The 16,967-nt window shown below is 40.4% G+C and overlaps 1 protein-coding gene across 2 annotated transcripts in view; it reads right to left on the bottom strand.

The window, feature by feature from the left end:
- Positions 1–4,513: 4,513 nt before the first annotated feature.
- Positions 4,514–16,967, bottom strand: part of hivep2a (HIVEP zinc finger 2a) — a 116,144-nt gene continuing 103,690 nt past the window's right edge. For both annotated transcript variants that reach the window (XM_042503671.1, XM_042503672.1), the window contains 6 exons: positions 14,626–14,801; positions 13,805–13,906; positions 9,200–10,061; positions 8,021–8,129; positions 6,807–6,920; positions 4,514–5,274 (listed from right to left, as the gene is read on the bottom strand). In XM_042503671.1, the coding sequence (XP_042359605.1) occupies positions 4,534–5,274; positions 6,807–6,920; positions 8,021–8,129; positions 9,200–10,061; positions 13,805–13,906; positions 14,626–14,801 (2,104 nt within the window). In that variant the 3' untranslated portion in view covers positions 4,514–4,533. The remainder of the gene's footprint in view (positions 5,275–6,806; positions 6,921–8,020; positions 8,130–9,199; positions 10,062–13,804; positions 13,907–14,625; positions 14,802–16,967) is intronic.

Here is a 16,967-nt window from a genome sequence, read left to right as displayed (position 1 = left end):
ATCATCTTCTATCAAAGGCCACAGGACTCACCGACATGTGGACAGACTGACAGCATAAATGTAAGTTGACACCAACCCAGTTGTGTCAACAAAAAGAAAAAAAACACCACCAAAAAAGTAGACAGGTAGACATATGTGGGACATGGCTAATGACAGGGACTACATTAAAATTAGAAATAAGAGAAAGACAGAACGAGGGTGAAGACGGGATAAAGGGATGAATACAGTTGGAGTCATATGTGGTGAAGACTTATTAGCTGACCTCGTTCAAAGAGTATTTTCGAATAGATCGTCCGTGATGGGGGTTTGAATTAGAGCTGCTATGTCTACTGACACGTCTGTTACTGCAGTTAATTTATTCTGTCATTACCACTGCTGTTACTATTGACATTACTTTAAGGAATAGCGATTGACTTGAATCACAAAGAAACCCTGTAGGATGGATCCCATATTGTCTTAGTCTTTAGCAGAAATGCACGTCCAAAAATGGTCGTCAAGGTCCAACTGAAATCACAAGTCAGAGTTTTTGTCTGCTATTGATTGGACGACAAAATCATATTTGGAATATATCAAAAATGATAAGCGAGCCTTCAAATCTCTGTGGGATGGGTGTCGGATGTGTTTGATTGACAACTGAGTCAGCGGGGCACAAGGCAGAATATGAACAAATTTGAAAGAAATGCCAAGCGGTGTGAAGCGGTTCTGATGTGTGAAGATACAAACATGGTGGGAAATTGCTACTTTTTACAGCTTTTTCATCATTTATCCTATTTCCTCTAAAATTTTGCAATGGCCACTTTCCTCCACACTATAGTCTCACTTTTTTGTTGTTCAGGGGAAAGTTAAGGCAGCTATGCATGGATTCAACGGCTCTCTTAACGTAGTGTCCCTGATCCGTCTCCAGCTTTGGTTGGCTTCATAACTGGAACAGTGGCAGGTTGCAACCACAATGCATCTGTTTTGTTAACAAAAAATGCATCTGTGATAATAGCTTTAGATAGCTAACTAAAGTTTCAAAATGACAGTACATCTCTAAAATGAATGAATCTTACTGTGTGTTCAACTACTATTTCTGACTCAGGTAATATATAAATAGGCCTCTCGTGATAGTTATGTTATCAGCTCATCGTACATGTATGTACATGGCCTCAATCATTTTGCTGACCTTGATATTGCCTGTTGTGTTTACATGCACATTTGTTTACTTTGTCACCAACATTTTAGCCAACATAATGCCAGGATAAACATATAGATTTTCCAGATCATTTTAAATGTTACCTGGGCACGACAATTCTTTTTTTTTTTCCTTATGGTACCCACCAACTTGCTTGAATCGTCAATCAACAATTCAAAGAGGACACAGTGTAATGTTAGCTTAGCGGTAGCCTGCAGGACTTAGGAGTTAAAGAGTCACACTCCTGATAGTTACTGGCTCGCCTATCTCTTACAACTAGACAGAAATTTAGTTGTCTGTGGTTTTACCCTCCAACAACTCTGTCCTCCACTCTGAAATCAACCAACAAACCACCTGGGAGCCAAATGCAGCACACCTGTGACATTATGGAGGTGAATGTGCTTTGCTAAGATTGTCTATGAGTCACAAGAGGCATCACTTGGTTTTGTTTCTGTTGGCCAAACTTTTTTATGAAGTCTCAGACTGAGTCATTTTGGTGTACCCCTATAAAGGTAGACTAAAGGTAGATTTTCTCACATCGTCTCAGCTCTGAATATTCTTATGAACTAAGAGTTTGAAAGGATGCATCATTATGCTATTTTATTGTCATAATTTCGGGGGCAATATATTGTTCAACAGAAGTGATCATCATGACTGGCCTGTATATCACTACTATTTAGGCAACTGTTACAAGGCTACATTTGCTTTTTTTTTTTACAACTGCTACTGCTACCAGTACTTTCACAGCAACCATTACTGTCAGTAGTAAAAGTGTACTGTAATTGCTTTGCTTTTGCTATTAATATTAAAATCCCTATTAGTACTACTGTAGCACTGGGTTTACTTGGAAGAATATGGTGATGACATTTGTTTGAACTGTGTGCCTACACTGTACACTGTCATCACTAAAACACAATAAAAAATAGTGGAAAAAGGAGCGCAGACAAAAAAATGATTCTATTCATATTTATTTGAAAACAACAATCCATTTTTTTCCACTTCTACTGCGATTCCTTGTTGCAACTGGGGTCATACATGATATATGTATTAATTCCACAGAACACCATCACAAAAGTTACCCTTTTATATGCACGTTAACCTTTTTTTTTGTCCTTTTTTGTATTGTTGTCATTTCTATACAATGACTTGTGCTTTGATATCTTTGAAAGAGAGAAAGAGATTTTTTTTAAAGACATCATTGTCGTCATGATAAGTGTACATAACAGAGGGAGGATCGAAATAGAAAAAAGTCGTAAGAAGAGGATATACTGGTCGAATACACACTGATACAGAATACAGAGATACACACTCACATTGCAGCCTGCCCGACTCCACTCGAAACTGTCGAAAGAGAAAAGAGTTGTGTCACTGAAATTACCACAACCTCCAACTGCTCCCTTCTTCTCCTGATTTTAGGATTTTTAAGAACGCTTGTTGTTGCCTTGCAACAAATACACTCCCTGCTGGTGAGCAGAGTTTTGGCTAAATATTGCTTAGCTACAAAAGGGATGCCCGGTAGAGGAGGAAGGATCACAGAAGGGTCAAAAAAAGCAGTGCAGAAAGCCTCAATGTCACAACTGTAATATGTATTATTGTGATTTTTTTTTTTGAGACAGTTTTGGTGTACGGAGCGCAGAGCAGTTCTCCTAAACACATCAATTTCAATCAAAGTTTGCAAAAGAAGTGATCCGAGTGCTGGGACTTTCATAGCAGAGATCCGAAGAAATATAAGGTGCATTTGTCTGACAGTTTGATGTGTGCCATTAAATAAGAGTTTCTGGGGGTTGATTGCCGTGGCCACAATGTGCATCAATGCCAAAAAAATTGTGTGTGTGTTTGTGTTTTTAGGGGGGGTTGACTGAATATTTACATGGACTGGAATGTTTTTCCCCGTTCGAATAAAACTACTCATTCAAGCAAAGTTGTTTTTCAGAATGTGGAGCTACGGTGTAACATCAATATTCGTGTTGGGGAGGAGCATGGGGAGTGTGTAAATGGAGAGGTGGCGGGTTAAAAACCAACGATTGAGCAGAATGCCACGGTGCAAGAAGGCATGTTCATTCACGTAATGCTGAGAGCAAGTCTGTGCATCGTAAAAATCAAAACAATAAGTAATACCACGGAAGTAAGTAAAAAACGAGAGAAATCACAACCAGGGACAGGCAAAGAGCAGCAGAGAAAATGTACAAGCAAACTACCATAACCTTAATGTGAATGTCATTCTAAATGTTAAGTGCAGATAGATAGATAGATAGATAGGTAGATAGATAGATAGATAGACAGGTTGATAGATTCTATATACCGTATGTATTCATATGCTGGGTAAATATTCTGGTAAATCTTACTTCTATGTGTATATACCTCCAAGTAGAGGGGGCTCACTTAGACGTATATAAATAGGTCTAACATATAAAGCCATATTACAGTGTACATATCCTCGCCCTAATGTAAGCGATAGCAAAAAACCCATGCTTTACATAGAAAAAGGCATCCACAACATTTAAGAAAAAATGTACAATTTATGAAACATGGTAACAATAATAAATAGTATTATATTGCTGCTGTACACAAAAAAAGCCATTTTTAAAATTTCACTCATATAAAAATATGTTTTAGTGCAACCATACGTAATAGTAATATCCATAACTTCACATCGCTTGTCGAGACTTTAAGGTGTCCAAAATTAAAAAAAAAAAAACAGGAGGTGGGGAAGGAAAAAAAGGGTTAAGGAGGAAAGGGGGTTGCATTTATTACAAAGCTGATACGCAAAACGTGATAGTATTGTATTTACATTTACCTTCCTGCTTTGTTTGCTTATAAGAATATAAGCAAAAAACAAACAATATAAGATTAAAGAAAAGGCACACACGTAGCTGTCATTTTTTTTTCTTTCTTTCTTTTTTTTTGACGTACCGTTTAACCAGAGTCTTATTTTTTCTTTGAGCAGATTTTGGTCGGGCTCGTGTTGGTGGGAGTTACCGTACATGTGTAACCGTATGCAGATCCCCTTTAAAGTCTTTAAATAAGAACGTTTCTGAGAGCAGGCCCTGGTTATAACAGGCATGCTCCACACGAACATTAAAACTGCAGAAGTCCATTTGCGTTTAAAGTCTTTTTTTGACAAGAGCTGTTTTTCTTTGTATGCATTGTATTTGTATGTGTGTGTGTGTGTGTGTGTGTGTGTGTGAGAGAGAGAGAGAGAGAAAGTGTGTGTGTATCAGCTGAAGTAGAAGAATATGTGTGTAAGTGTGCAAAAGTCATTTTTTCTCTCTCTGTTGCACTTCATCCCTTCCTATTATCCAAAAACAAAACAAAAAAATGAAATCCATTGTTTCTCCTCCTCTTCTTCTTCTGCAGTCCTACGACACGTCTTTGCTTCTTTTTGTGCTTTCTGCCTCCCTGTCTCTCTCCAGCTTGAGAGGTTTGGACGCCGTTGGAGGTTGGAGGGTTTCAGATGCGGGGCTGGGAGGGTGAGGGGAGGAGGAGGAAGGGGAGGGAGAGGGGGCAGAGGAGTGGGGGGAGGCGGGGATTGACGTGTGCAGAGGCCTGAGCTCCTGGCCGCTAAAGTGCTGAATCCCGGGACCTTGTGGGGTAGATGGTGAAGCGTGAGGAGATGGCGGCGACATGGAGATGGATGGCGAGCGCTGTTGGGAGTCATGAGACAACGTAGAAGGAGAGGGAGAGGAGGAAGAAGAAGCTCTGGCTCCATCTTTCCCTCTATCCCCTCTGACTCCTCCTCCTCCTCTCTCGGCGAGCTCCTCCGAGTCAATGCAGAGCGAGGCGATGGCCTTGGTGCAGGTCTGGATGCTCTCCTCCTGCTCCTGCCTCCCTCCTCCTCCTTCCCTCTCCTGCGATGAGGGGTGAGGTGAAGTCGACTGCCTCAGTCTCTCGCCTCCTCGTACTCCCTTCTCGGTGAAGGAGGTGAAATGAGGGGAGGTGGCCTCGCTGGTGTTGGAGTCCTCTGATGTGCTTTTCTGCAGCACAAAGCGGGATGCAACTTGCTGCGCCCCCTGCTGGCCTAGAGGGGCGGTGACGGACGTGGGGACGGAGTGTACCATCTGGATCCCACCAATGGGGATCATTGGGAACGGCGAACGCACCTGAAAAAAATATGTATATTTGAGTCGGATGTAAAGCGAGTCTGATATTTTTCTTTTTGTCAACAAATTCCATTAAAAGACCAAAACCAACACTGGATAATTAAACTATTTAAACAAATCAGTGAGCCACACTGTTGCACTGGGTGTCATGTTCCTTCATTATCATAAATACACACAGTGTGTTTTTGATTCAGTCCCACATACACTGTCCTGCTGCCCCAAATATTCACAAGACAACCAAATGTGGATTAATCTGCTGCTGAAAACAGTCCTCAACAAAATGTGCTATTTCCCCTATTTGTTTGATAGAAACTATGACCAGGAGGCGGTTGCACCAACTGGTCTCAACTAAGACTGGTCCTAACTGCTGAGTCAGTCTTTGTAAAGACCACTCTTCAGGCTGGACTTTAGGTTAGCTGCACCAACCAAACCTATGCCTAGTCTTAACTTCACCTGGTCTTAGTGATTCGAGGTTCGATGACCAGCGACTACGGCTGTTACATATACATTAAAATACAGCCGCTGTCTTGCTAATGCAAAGCTAATCATTTATCATTTGTGGCAAGGTTATTATGGATGATCAGAGCAAAAGAAGAGCAAATTTCACAGACATCGAGATATGAAGATTAATACAGTTGTTTAGGATCGACATGTCTGTTTGATTGATAGTAGCCGCCGTGTGCTGCTCTAGTAGTAAAGTGAAAGGAGAGAGACACTAAACACATTTGTTTTATAACTCATGGATGGACAGTGCGCTGTTAGCAGTGGCATTAAAAAGTAAAGATGAAACATGCTGAGCAGCGAATTAGTTTGCTATCGAGCTTGATAATGGACATTAGCGGTGCACTTTTCACTGGTGAACATTTGTTTGGTCACTTAGCGTGAGTTTCTGTTCAGCTGTTGTGGCTCTTGTGCTGTGTATCAGACATCTGAAACAGCTGAGACTTTGACCGTACTCCTGCCCCTGTCTGCGCGTAAGATTCACGCCTGGTCTTAGCAAGGAGAGGGCTTAAGCCCTGTTGATGCAACCGGTATAATTTGCGGTGATAGAATTTATTTTGTTCCAACAGTTTTGCAGTTTTTTTAATAGTGCAATCAATAATAAATAATAATGTATATTTTTTAGCATATCCTTTATGTATTTACAAAGTGCTTTACAGAAAATAATCTAAAGGCATGTTTCATGCCCGCGACACACCGCATGTTTGAGTAATGTGTGTGACGGCTGAACTGCTGCATGCTTTCTGTGTTCACACAGGCAGTGTGAATTTATGGAGCCGTGTAAGCCACTGCATTGTCAACAACATGATCATGATTTTACAGTAAAAAGTTTTTAATAACAACCGAACAAATCCTGCTGAAAGAAACTTTGATTTTTTTTTTTTTTTTTTTTACAAATTAACTTAAAATAAATGTACAAAAAACATAAACATATTAATCTAATTATATAAAATAAACTATTTCCAAGAAACAAAATGCAAAAAATTAAAATAAGATATATAAGAAAAACATATACAAAAAAAATCAAATACCTGGAGCTGAGAGTGGAGAGGAAGGTGGCTGAACAGGACTTGGTGAGGTGGGCTGGACTGGTTACCGCGACTACTGCCCTGGTCCCGTTCCCCTGGCGAGCCCAGGCAATGATCCTGGGAACACAAGCAGAGATGAACATGAAAACACGTTGTTGTCTTAAATGGTTTTCCTTCCTCTTTTTTCTTTTTTTTTTTTTTTTTTTTAGACATTTTAATATCATGTCATGGCACAAACCCACAAATACACACACCCCCTGGACGGCACCAACTACAATAAACACACATAAGGCTTTGCAATGGAAAGCAAATATTCTGAACCAACATAAATTAATAAGCCCTGATGAAAAGTGCACAGACAGAAATGTGTACTTGTCTTGGAGGCAGGTGTTGGTAAGAAAAACAAACACAAATTGTGAAGACTCAGGCAAACTTCTTGTTCCTGAATAATGGTTGTTAAAACATTAATCTATCATTTGGAGAGTGGTCGGTTATCAAAGGCGAGTCGGTCTCTCTCTGCCTCACGCTTTGTTTAAGTGGGACCAGCAGGAGAAGCCAGAGTTTGAAGCAGGGCTCTTAAGAAGAAAAACAGCCGTGTTATTAACCACACCAACGCCGGCCAAGATCCCATTACCACCAAAACCCAGCAGCCCTATCTTCAATCATCCCTCTCTCTAACACACTCAGTCTATCTGACTCGCTCTTTATTCCCTCATCCTCTCTGAATGTTTCTGCTCCGTCTGCCAGGTGCTTTTTCTCCTCTGCTTTCTCTTCTTTCTGTCCTTTCCCCACATTTCAGCTTCAGGTTCACCACACCGGACCGCAGAAAGTTTAGTAAATCACAGTAAAGCACCTAAACGTTGAGCATAAAATATATAAAGTGGAGGGATAACAGTGAAGTCCATCCCTGCTAACGCAGACACTCAAGTTCTCATCCAAACACGTTAAACTTCATAAGCAAAATGCAAAACAGTAGCAAGTGAGTAGTGAAGTCTTTCTGAAATGCAAAAATATATTTATGTCATGCTGCCACTTGGGTGAGCCAAAGTGCAGAGCTGCCTTGTATCACTTTTAATATGTTAAAATCCACAAAACATGATCCACAAAGAGAAAAGTTGGCTACTCCATCATAGAAAAAAGATGATTTAAATAAAGAATAAAATAACTTATTCAGACTTGACTACAAGTCTCGTATTTGGAAATTTTAAGGCTTTTACCGTCTCCATCTCTGCGCTGGTTCTGCGACGTCCAAGAGGGCCGAGCTCTGCCTGACCCAGCACCCCGGCCTGGTGACCTGGCCTGATGCCTCGCAATCCACTCTGCTGGCTGGTAGTCACACAAGAAAGCAGAAATATCACATTAAATCTTCATGCAATATTTAATTTAATGGCATATGCTATTATCGGTAAAAGTCCCATATGGCAGATTTTGTTTATTAAATGTAATGCTGCACCTTTTCCTTTGAAATATGCTATTGATGTTAATTCTATGTCTGAGTTTTGTTTTAACAATTTTACCTGATGTAGTGTACCTGAGTGTAGGTACACTACAGAGCCCATTTAAATAATGTCGGCCTGTGATAATCATTGAAGCCTTGACTTCTTAAGGGCATTATTCTTGTTAATTAAAGAATAACTCTGCAAACCACTCAAGCTGCCCTTAAAGTTCACATCCATGTCTGGGGATGTTTCATGCACATCTTCCCCCCGGCGGCACAGAAGATCTACACAATCAGCTCAGTTTCAAAGTGTGGCACTAAAGATTAGTGTCACCAATTCAGCATTTGACCAAATGTCTCCCCCTCTGTTCTTGAGAGCTGATGTTGACTAGCGGCCAGAAAAGCGTTTTTCTAGAACATTATGATGCCAGTGTGAAGTTGTACTTTGACATTTTGGACATAGACTGCAAGCATTTCAGCATTATATTCTAATAGACATTTGCGTGAAATTTCTTCATATTTAGCATACGAATTCTTGAGTTATGGCCAAAAACATGTTTTATAGGTCTAAGTGACCTTGACCTTTGACCACCAAAATCTAATCAGTTCAAAGTGAACTCTAAGTGAATGTCAGTGACACATTTGAAAAAAATTCCTCAAGGTGTTCTTGAGATTTAGCGGGACAAACAAGGTTACAGGGACCTATGACCACCAAATTCCAATCAGTTCACCCTTGATACAAAGTGGATGTTTGTGCAAAATTTGAAGAAGTTCCCTCAAGGCATTCTTGCGGTATCATGCTCATGAGAATGGGACATGCTGACGGACAACCCAAGGACATCGTGCCTCTGGCTTCGGCTTTCACCAGCACAGAGGAATAAAAATGAGTACTCCAAAAAACTTTTCTGGATTTTGCAACAGACATTATGAAGCCTCAGCCAGCCGCTCCTTCACTCACCTTTGGTGGTGGAGGTGTTGGTGGAGCCCTCGGCGAGGAGAAACAGGCCGGATCATCGCCCTGTGGCGGCCTCTTGGTGAAAGATCACGCTTGTAGTCTCTTCCTCCGGGAGAAGTGGGCCGCGAGAGAGGGGAGAGCAGCGAGAAGTGTCCCCTCCTGGGGGAGAGATCTCGCCTGTAACCTCCTGCTGCCCCCAGGTCCCTCTTGGGGGAGATGTGACGCAGAGGAGAGATGTCCCGCCGGGGTGAGAGGTGTCCTGCACGGGGCGAGAGGTCGCGACGTGGGGAGAGGTATCGACGGGCTGAAGGTGAGGAGGATGGGGAGATGGGCGACGAGCAGCCGGAGTGGTCCAGCCCGGGTGAGGACAGGCGGGAGGAGGGTGAGGAGAGATCTGGGGAGGGGACGGGGAGGTCTTCATCTATGGAGGAGGAGGGTGGAGCCAGCAGCCTGCTGCCTAGCGCCCTCTGCAGGCCTCTGTGGTACTCTGTCTGGCTGTGGTCGCTGGGCGGAGCCTGCGGTGTGATCTGGATGCTCGGCACAGTGGTGAAGTAGCCAAACAGCGGAGGCTTGTTGGTGTTGCCCAGGAGGTCCGACGCTGAGTGGTGAGAAAGGTGAGGAGCGGGGTGGGAGGAGGCCACAGCTGTGATTGACATGGAGGGCAGGGAGTAAGGCTGCGGGCTAGTCGAGCGCGAACGGGTCTTAGGAGTGGAGTCGCCATCATAGTCATCCTCTTCGTCATCGTCATCATCCACCTCATCGCCATCTTCCTCGCCGCCATCTGAGTCATCAGCGTCTGAGAACTGGTGCTCCGCCATGGCGCCTCGGGACATCTTTTCCGACCTCTGGCCTTCCTCGCCGGCATCTATAAGAGGAGGAGGAAGAAAAGTTGATGCAGGAGGAGAAAATGAAAAATAAGAGAAAGATGAGAAAAAGCAAAAGAAAAAGACAAAGACAAGGAGAAAACAAAAATGTGGAAGAGGAAAAGGAAGAGGAAAGTAAAAAAAAGTCATAGAAGAGTAAAAAGTGAATGTGAGGGGAGTGGCAGAAAAAAAGCAAAAGCAAAAAAGCAAATGAGGAAGTAAAGATGGGAAAAGTAAAAAGTTGAGGAAGGGGGGAAGAGCAAGAAGAGAAAAAGAAAGTAAAAGAAAAAAGGAAGTACAGGAAGAAGAGCAGAAAAAGATGATAATGGAGGAATCAAGAGCAGAAATAGAAGAAAGGGAACGGCAGGTGCAGAAGAAGAACAAAAGGAAATTGAGGAGGAAGACAGAAAGTAGAGGAAGTGAAAGAAGAGGAAAAGGAAGACAAAGCAGGGGAAGTAGAAGAAACGATCACCAAACAAAAGATAGAAAAGATAAGGGGAGAGAGAGAAAAAGTTTGTATTAAAATGTGGCTACAAAAAGAGCTTCGACTGAAACCACATTCCCACCAGCTCAAACCAATAAAATATAAAACACAATAAAACAAAGTTATGTGAGATGCTTTGGTTTTTCTGCAGGGTGGACTCCAGCCAAATGTTGGCAAGGTCTCATTGTACAGTAGCTTCAGAGTTACTGTTGGCAGGTAACCAACCATCACTTTGGGTCTGACTTTATTATAAAATGTTGCTGATTGGCTGATAAAACGAAAAATGGGATTTTGGGGGATGAGAAAGTAGGTTTGTTATTGCAACTTTTGTAATAAAGAGTCAAAGTTGATGAAGTTCCACAAAAATCCTGACCTGTTCTGAGTTCTTCAGAAAGTTTCATCTAGCCAGAAGTCAAAATCATAGAAATACAAAATATTTTGTATATTTTCTCTACTTTTTTTTTTTGTTCCATCAGTTTTATTTGCTTCTCCTGGACATCCTCCAATGTAGAGAAGCAGACACCATTTGGAGTTAATAAATTGTATTTCGCCAACTGCTATGAGCGGAAATCAGATCCACTAACACTAGACTACTTTTCCAGTTAGTCTCATATATACAACTGTTTTTTTCACAAACCACAAATGTTTGTCTAAACGACTCTGACTGACTTTCTGAAGCTCTCTCTTTCCACAAAACCCTGCATGTGTCCCAATTAACTGCCAAGCCAACACGCATGCACGCGCGCATGCACACACACACACACACACACACACACACACACACACACACACACACACACACACACACACACACACACACACTTAGTCCAGCACTTAAGTTTATATCTGTGTCACTATAGATCATCTACATTATTAAACAACCAGTTCAGGCTGAGCAATATATCGATATTATAACAATATCGTTATATATTACTGGATATTGTCCTAGATTTTGGATATTGTAACATCATAAGTTTCCTCTTCTGCTGGTTTTAAAGGCTGTATTACAGAAAAGAGATGTAATTTTCTGAAGTTACCAGACTGTTCTAGCTATAATATTATTTGCCTTTACCTACTTAAATCCACATTATTTAGGATTATTTATCAAAAATCTCATTGTGTTTGGTGAAAGCACCAATAGTCAACCCTACAATATCACCGCTATGTTGATACTGAGGTGTGGTAAAAGTATTACTTGAGATATCTGATTCCTCCATATCGACCAGCCCTTAAACCAGTAATATAAAAATATATTTATGGTAAACTAATATATCTATGCCAGTAAATAAACTTACAAGTCTAAGTTAAACCCTTAACTGACAGACTGATGATTAAGTCCATGCAAATTCACGTTGTTTGAGAAAACTTTGCGTGAACCAACAGGAATGTATTTGACATTTTTGTGGTGATCCCCACTTTCCGACAACGTTTAATTTAAAATGATGTACAAGACATTGAGTATATTTCTCTCTCTAAAAATGTAGCGTCTTGAGCTTGTATGTAACTAACTGTGCTAAAATGCAAAGTTACAGTTTCATAAATATCATGTTTATGTGATGAGAGTGGTAAATCAGACGGGTAAAACATTATAACATGTATACAAGATATTTATTCATACATTTAAAACAAAAGTGTTATTCTTTTACTTTCATTTTACTTTCATCCATTTACTTGTGTTCACTAGTTGCATTTTTGATTGGGACTGAAGGTCAGTTCATCGGCAAAGTAAATGCTAAGTTTCTAAATTCAGCTTACTAACTAAAAGCTTATGTTAATGGCCACACATAATACTATTACTGGTAAATGATGGTATCCTGTTCTCATTCGCAGTTTGTCAAGTACTGACACTGACAAAAACATGATGCTTTGGGTTCCCCTCCAGTGACAGTTTTACATAGAGAGCACACAGGCAAGGTGTGTCAATTTATGCTCATTACATGCACTTGTTCATGTCTTACATGTCTTTTCAAAATGAGCTTCAGTTTTCAGAGTAAATGTACAGTTTTTGCCTGTTAAATGCGAACACCTTTTCAAATAAACTTAGAAACGTCAGTTAAAAAAACAGGTTTTATTTCCTTAGGTTTAGCACGCGGTTTGGTGTAAATAAAAACATAATGGTTTACTAGCATAATGCATAACTATCAGAGGAAGCTACACATACTAGCACACTACGTTATTATGAAAATAACTCGACTGACTTCTGGTTTCACACTGGACACTAACAGTGGGCCTCTGTGTCTGTTTGACCCATTTAAAACATCTTCCTCCCACCCTACAGTATTCAGACTTTCTCTCTCTTTATGCCTGCTGTGTCTTATGCGGCCGCTGCAGGGTGCCATCGTTTTCTGATGCCAAGGGTCACTGAGCAAACATCTGTTTATAACGATTGATATTGGGTATTACGGCAGTTAGAAGTTATTCTTGTCAGATAACAGCTAATGACGAGACACATTTCATTCAGTAATAAGAAAGTTCAGTCTTAATACATGATTGACAGTGTGCTGTTGTTACCTTGTACTAACAAAGACTGACAGGAAAACGGAGAAGTTGTTGCTAATGGTAAATAAAGATTAGAAAACTAATCTCACTAATTCCAGCTTTATTATCGAGTCATCAAAAGATTAACGAGACACCAAAACCCACTCATCTGTTTAGAAACCATCCCAGCCTCGAGAGACAGCAGATGAGAATTTATCATTGGTGAATATTTCATGGTCAAATCACATTCATCCCTCTCAGCCCACAACAGCTTCCACAGTTAATAATTATCAGATTATTTATATCATATCAGATGATTAATGGGATGTCGGGCTTCTCTGCTTAAACTTATGAACTCAGTCAGAGGCGATGAAGAGCAAACATTTGTTGCTTTTAATGAATAACTGCTCAAAAATGAAATTGTGGTTTTAAAATTGTTCATGGAAATATTATAATAATCTAATAAGAGACTCCAAACAAACAGTGGAGAGATGTTTTTTTTGTTTTGTTTTGTTTTTTAAGCAGCTTGTGTGTCGAGTGTGGTTGTCTGACATGAGCCCTGGCTGTCAGGATGAGCTCTGCTTTCCATTACACTAATTGTCCCTGTACAACCGCACAGAGCCAAAGACACTGCAGGCAGCACTCGGCAAGACAGCAGGATATCCTCGCAGATTCTGGAGTTTGTGTGTGTGTGTGTGTGTGTGTGTGTGTGTGTGTGTGTGTGTGTGTGTGTGTGCGTGTGTATGTGTGTGTGTCTGTTTTAGTCGCTTGTGAGTTCCTTACCTCCTTCTTCCGCCTCAGTGTCCTCAACAGAAGACATGGAGACTCCCAGCTCCAGACACTTTTTCATATGAGCCTTAGACTTCATGTGTTTCGTCAGGTTTCCTACAAAACACACAGACACACACACAAACACACACAGCATTTAATGACCCCTCGACTACGTCTTACTGGAAACCAGAGCTTGTTTGGCTGTGACAAAGACACAGGGCGAAATGGAAATTGAAGTGATGGAAGAAAAGGCGAGACCACAAAATTACCATTTACAAATTATATATAATTTATAAATAATGTAATTTAATGACAAAATTACTCAACCTGGTCTGAGCTCTTGGTTGAATGCTAAGTCAGATACATCTAGGGGGGAGTTTAAGGTTTGAAAATCTATCAGGCAGATAATGGCTTTTTATTAAAGATCAGATGTCAGCGAGTCAGCATCTTCAAACCCATATATGAAGGAGGTTCCTGTCTGACCACAGCTACAGAAAAAAAGCCTCTCTGCATGTTTTATTCATCTATTCAACCACTTCGTTCTTTGTTTTAGGATTTCTTCAGTTAGAGCCTTCGTGAGTTTTACTACTAAAAGAAGCTGCAAACACCCCAAAATATATGATTAGTCTTGTGTTTAAAGGGAAGTTTTTCTACTCTGGTGACGAGCAAATTTATTAGATGACAATGAAACATCCTCTATGTAGAAATCCATACTTCTAAATGTGACTGTAGTGAGAAAATAAAGTTCCCAGGCTTTGAAAAATCCACTCAAACCTCACACTTCAGATTCATAAGCTAAAAACATGAAATGACGTGGTAAAAAATAAGCCTACCTTTTGTCTTGAAGGCGAAGTTGCAGAACTTGCAGACGTACGGCCGGACGTCGGTGTGCGTTCGGATGTGTTTCTTTAGCATACTCGGTTTCTTACAGCGGATGCCACATTCCTCGCAGATGTATTTTCCTCGACCCCGACCACGGACATAAACATAGTCCTCATTGGATTTGTACCTGTAAGAAAGAGTAAGTAACAGTACTGTATGGTGACGCTTTTCATTTTTCTTTGTTTTTTCTTTCTGCAAAATAAAAAATGAAATGTTTTATAATACAATTTCATATGTTTCCTTCAAGATGAGTGATAAAAAGCAAAAAAAAGCAGCTAAGACACAATATAGTATATCCACAAGTATAATCATCAGCTCTGGTTGCTAAAAAAGAGAGGAAAAAATGGTATAAAAAATATATGCAGTATGTATTCCTTTCTTTGTGGTATCTCCTGTTTACCCTCATAGACTCTTTCTTTTGCTCGCTCCCACACAGAAGTCAGAGGTCAGGGCTGGCAGCTCTGCAGCTGATTCATTGTGATGCTATAGGACACCAAGCTTTGCTGACGCTGAGGTTCTGCTTGAATAAAATCAAGGTTTCTCTGCTCAAATGCAGTTCCAAGTATCAGAGAGAGAGAAAGGCCTGAAAGGGCTCGGAGAGTGTGACCTCTATATGGATGCCACACGAGTAGTCTGACAATCTCTGAGAAGCGGAAAAGTGGGAGAAGAGGATAAAGGAACTGCTCTGTACAAAAGCTTCATCATCTCCTGAAACACTCATGTGGCGTATGATGCAGCTACATATTATAACAACTCCTACCATCTCTATGCTGATGACACACAGCTCTACTTCACAGTGTCACCACAAGACAAGAAGGATTTCTGACTTAACAAGATACAGAAAAACTTGTTCGTGCCTTTATTTGCTTGACTATTGCAAGCAAATTTCACAAATTTAATAATGTTAGTGAGCACTCCTTTTCTAAGACAATCCATCCACCTGACAGGTGTGTTGAATAAAGCAGCATCATCACTACACAGGTGTGCTTTGGAAAGCTTACAGTAAAAGGCTCTCTAAAATGTGCAGTTTCATCTTTAAAAATAATTTATAAGGTTATTAATATATATCCTCTAATTACGTTAATATTTTATGTTTAAAAAAATTGATCAGGATATCTTAAAGTTGTTTCTTAAAGAATTATGACCAGTATGTGTGCTGAGAGGGACATTTTACAGTTGACAAATAAACTGGCTGGTGCTCCGAGAAAGATGTATACTCAAATATGTCTTTTGACATTTCTATAAGACAATTTCCTTGTTACTTGTCAGTGGATACATATTTGTCCACAGATAATTACAAAAGATAAGCCTCAGGCTCATATTGTAGGACAAATTATGTTAACAGGATGAATTTTATATATCAGAAAACAGGCAATATGTTTGACTTTCAGTATTATATCTTTTTTTTTCCTCCAGATTTTAACCTTTTTTTCCCTGAACTACTGGATACATTTACCTGCACAGGCCTCTAAAAATAATTCAAATGAAACAGTGGTAAAAAATCCCTCTTTAGTTGACCTGATCATAACCACCACACACATGTAGCAGAGATCTCTTTGTTTACAAGATTAGAAGCTAAAATTAGAAACAATGCAGTATTCCTCCTTTGGGTTGTTCATTGTCTTTAAACTGGTTCTTTTTTCTAAAAAAAAAAAGAAAGACGATAACCACAGTCCTCCCTCCAGTCCCACTTATACTTTTACAAGACAAAAAAAACCCCATCACTGTCAGACATGATTTTCTATCCCAAAAGAGGTTTCGAGTGAAACAGCGGACACTTGGCAGCAGGATCAGTGGATGTCTGCATGAGTCTGTCTGTCATGAAGAGAAATTACCACCAACCACCAGTCGAATGCTGGTAAATTTAGTCTGTCTTTGCTCTGCTGCAGAAGAATCACTTTTTTTTTTTTTTAATGCGAAAAAAAAAGTTATTTTCTTTGTGGTGAAATAGTGAAAGCGGCTGGTGAGCTGTGCAGTTTCCTGTCCTGTCTGCAGCGGCTGGAGGAGTAGGTAATGGGTAGTTCAGGGCCTCATGTGTTAAAGAAGGTCAAATATCAGGTACATCAAACGATCCGTCTGCATCAGCGAGGGGAAATTTGTCTTTCAACTGCACCGCCGAGTGGGAAATACCACTGAACGCTTGTCTGAGTTCAAGACGTTTACACAGCTGCTGCCAGTTATGAAAATGAATTATGCTGATTATTTTGTTTTATTCTATTTTATTCACAGCACACGGTAAGATCATAAAACAGATTCTCTTTCAAAATTACTAAAACTTTCAAGGGAGACACGG

This window comes from Plectropomus leopardus, chromosome 16 (assembly GCF_008729295.1).
Source record: "Plectropomus leopardus isolate mb chromosome 16, YSFRI_Pleo_2.0, whole genome shotgun sequence".
Taxonomy (NCBI): domain Eukaryota; kingdom Metazoa; phylum Chordata; class Actinopteri; order Perciformes; family Serranidae; genus Plectropomus; species Plectropomus leopardus.
Note: the sequence above shows the minus strand (reverse complement) of the source record. Positions and strands in the feature narration are given on the sequence as shown.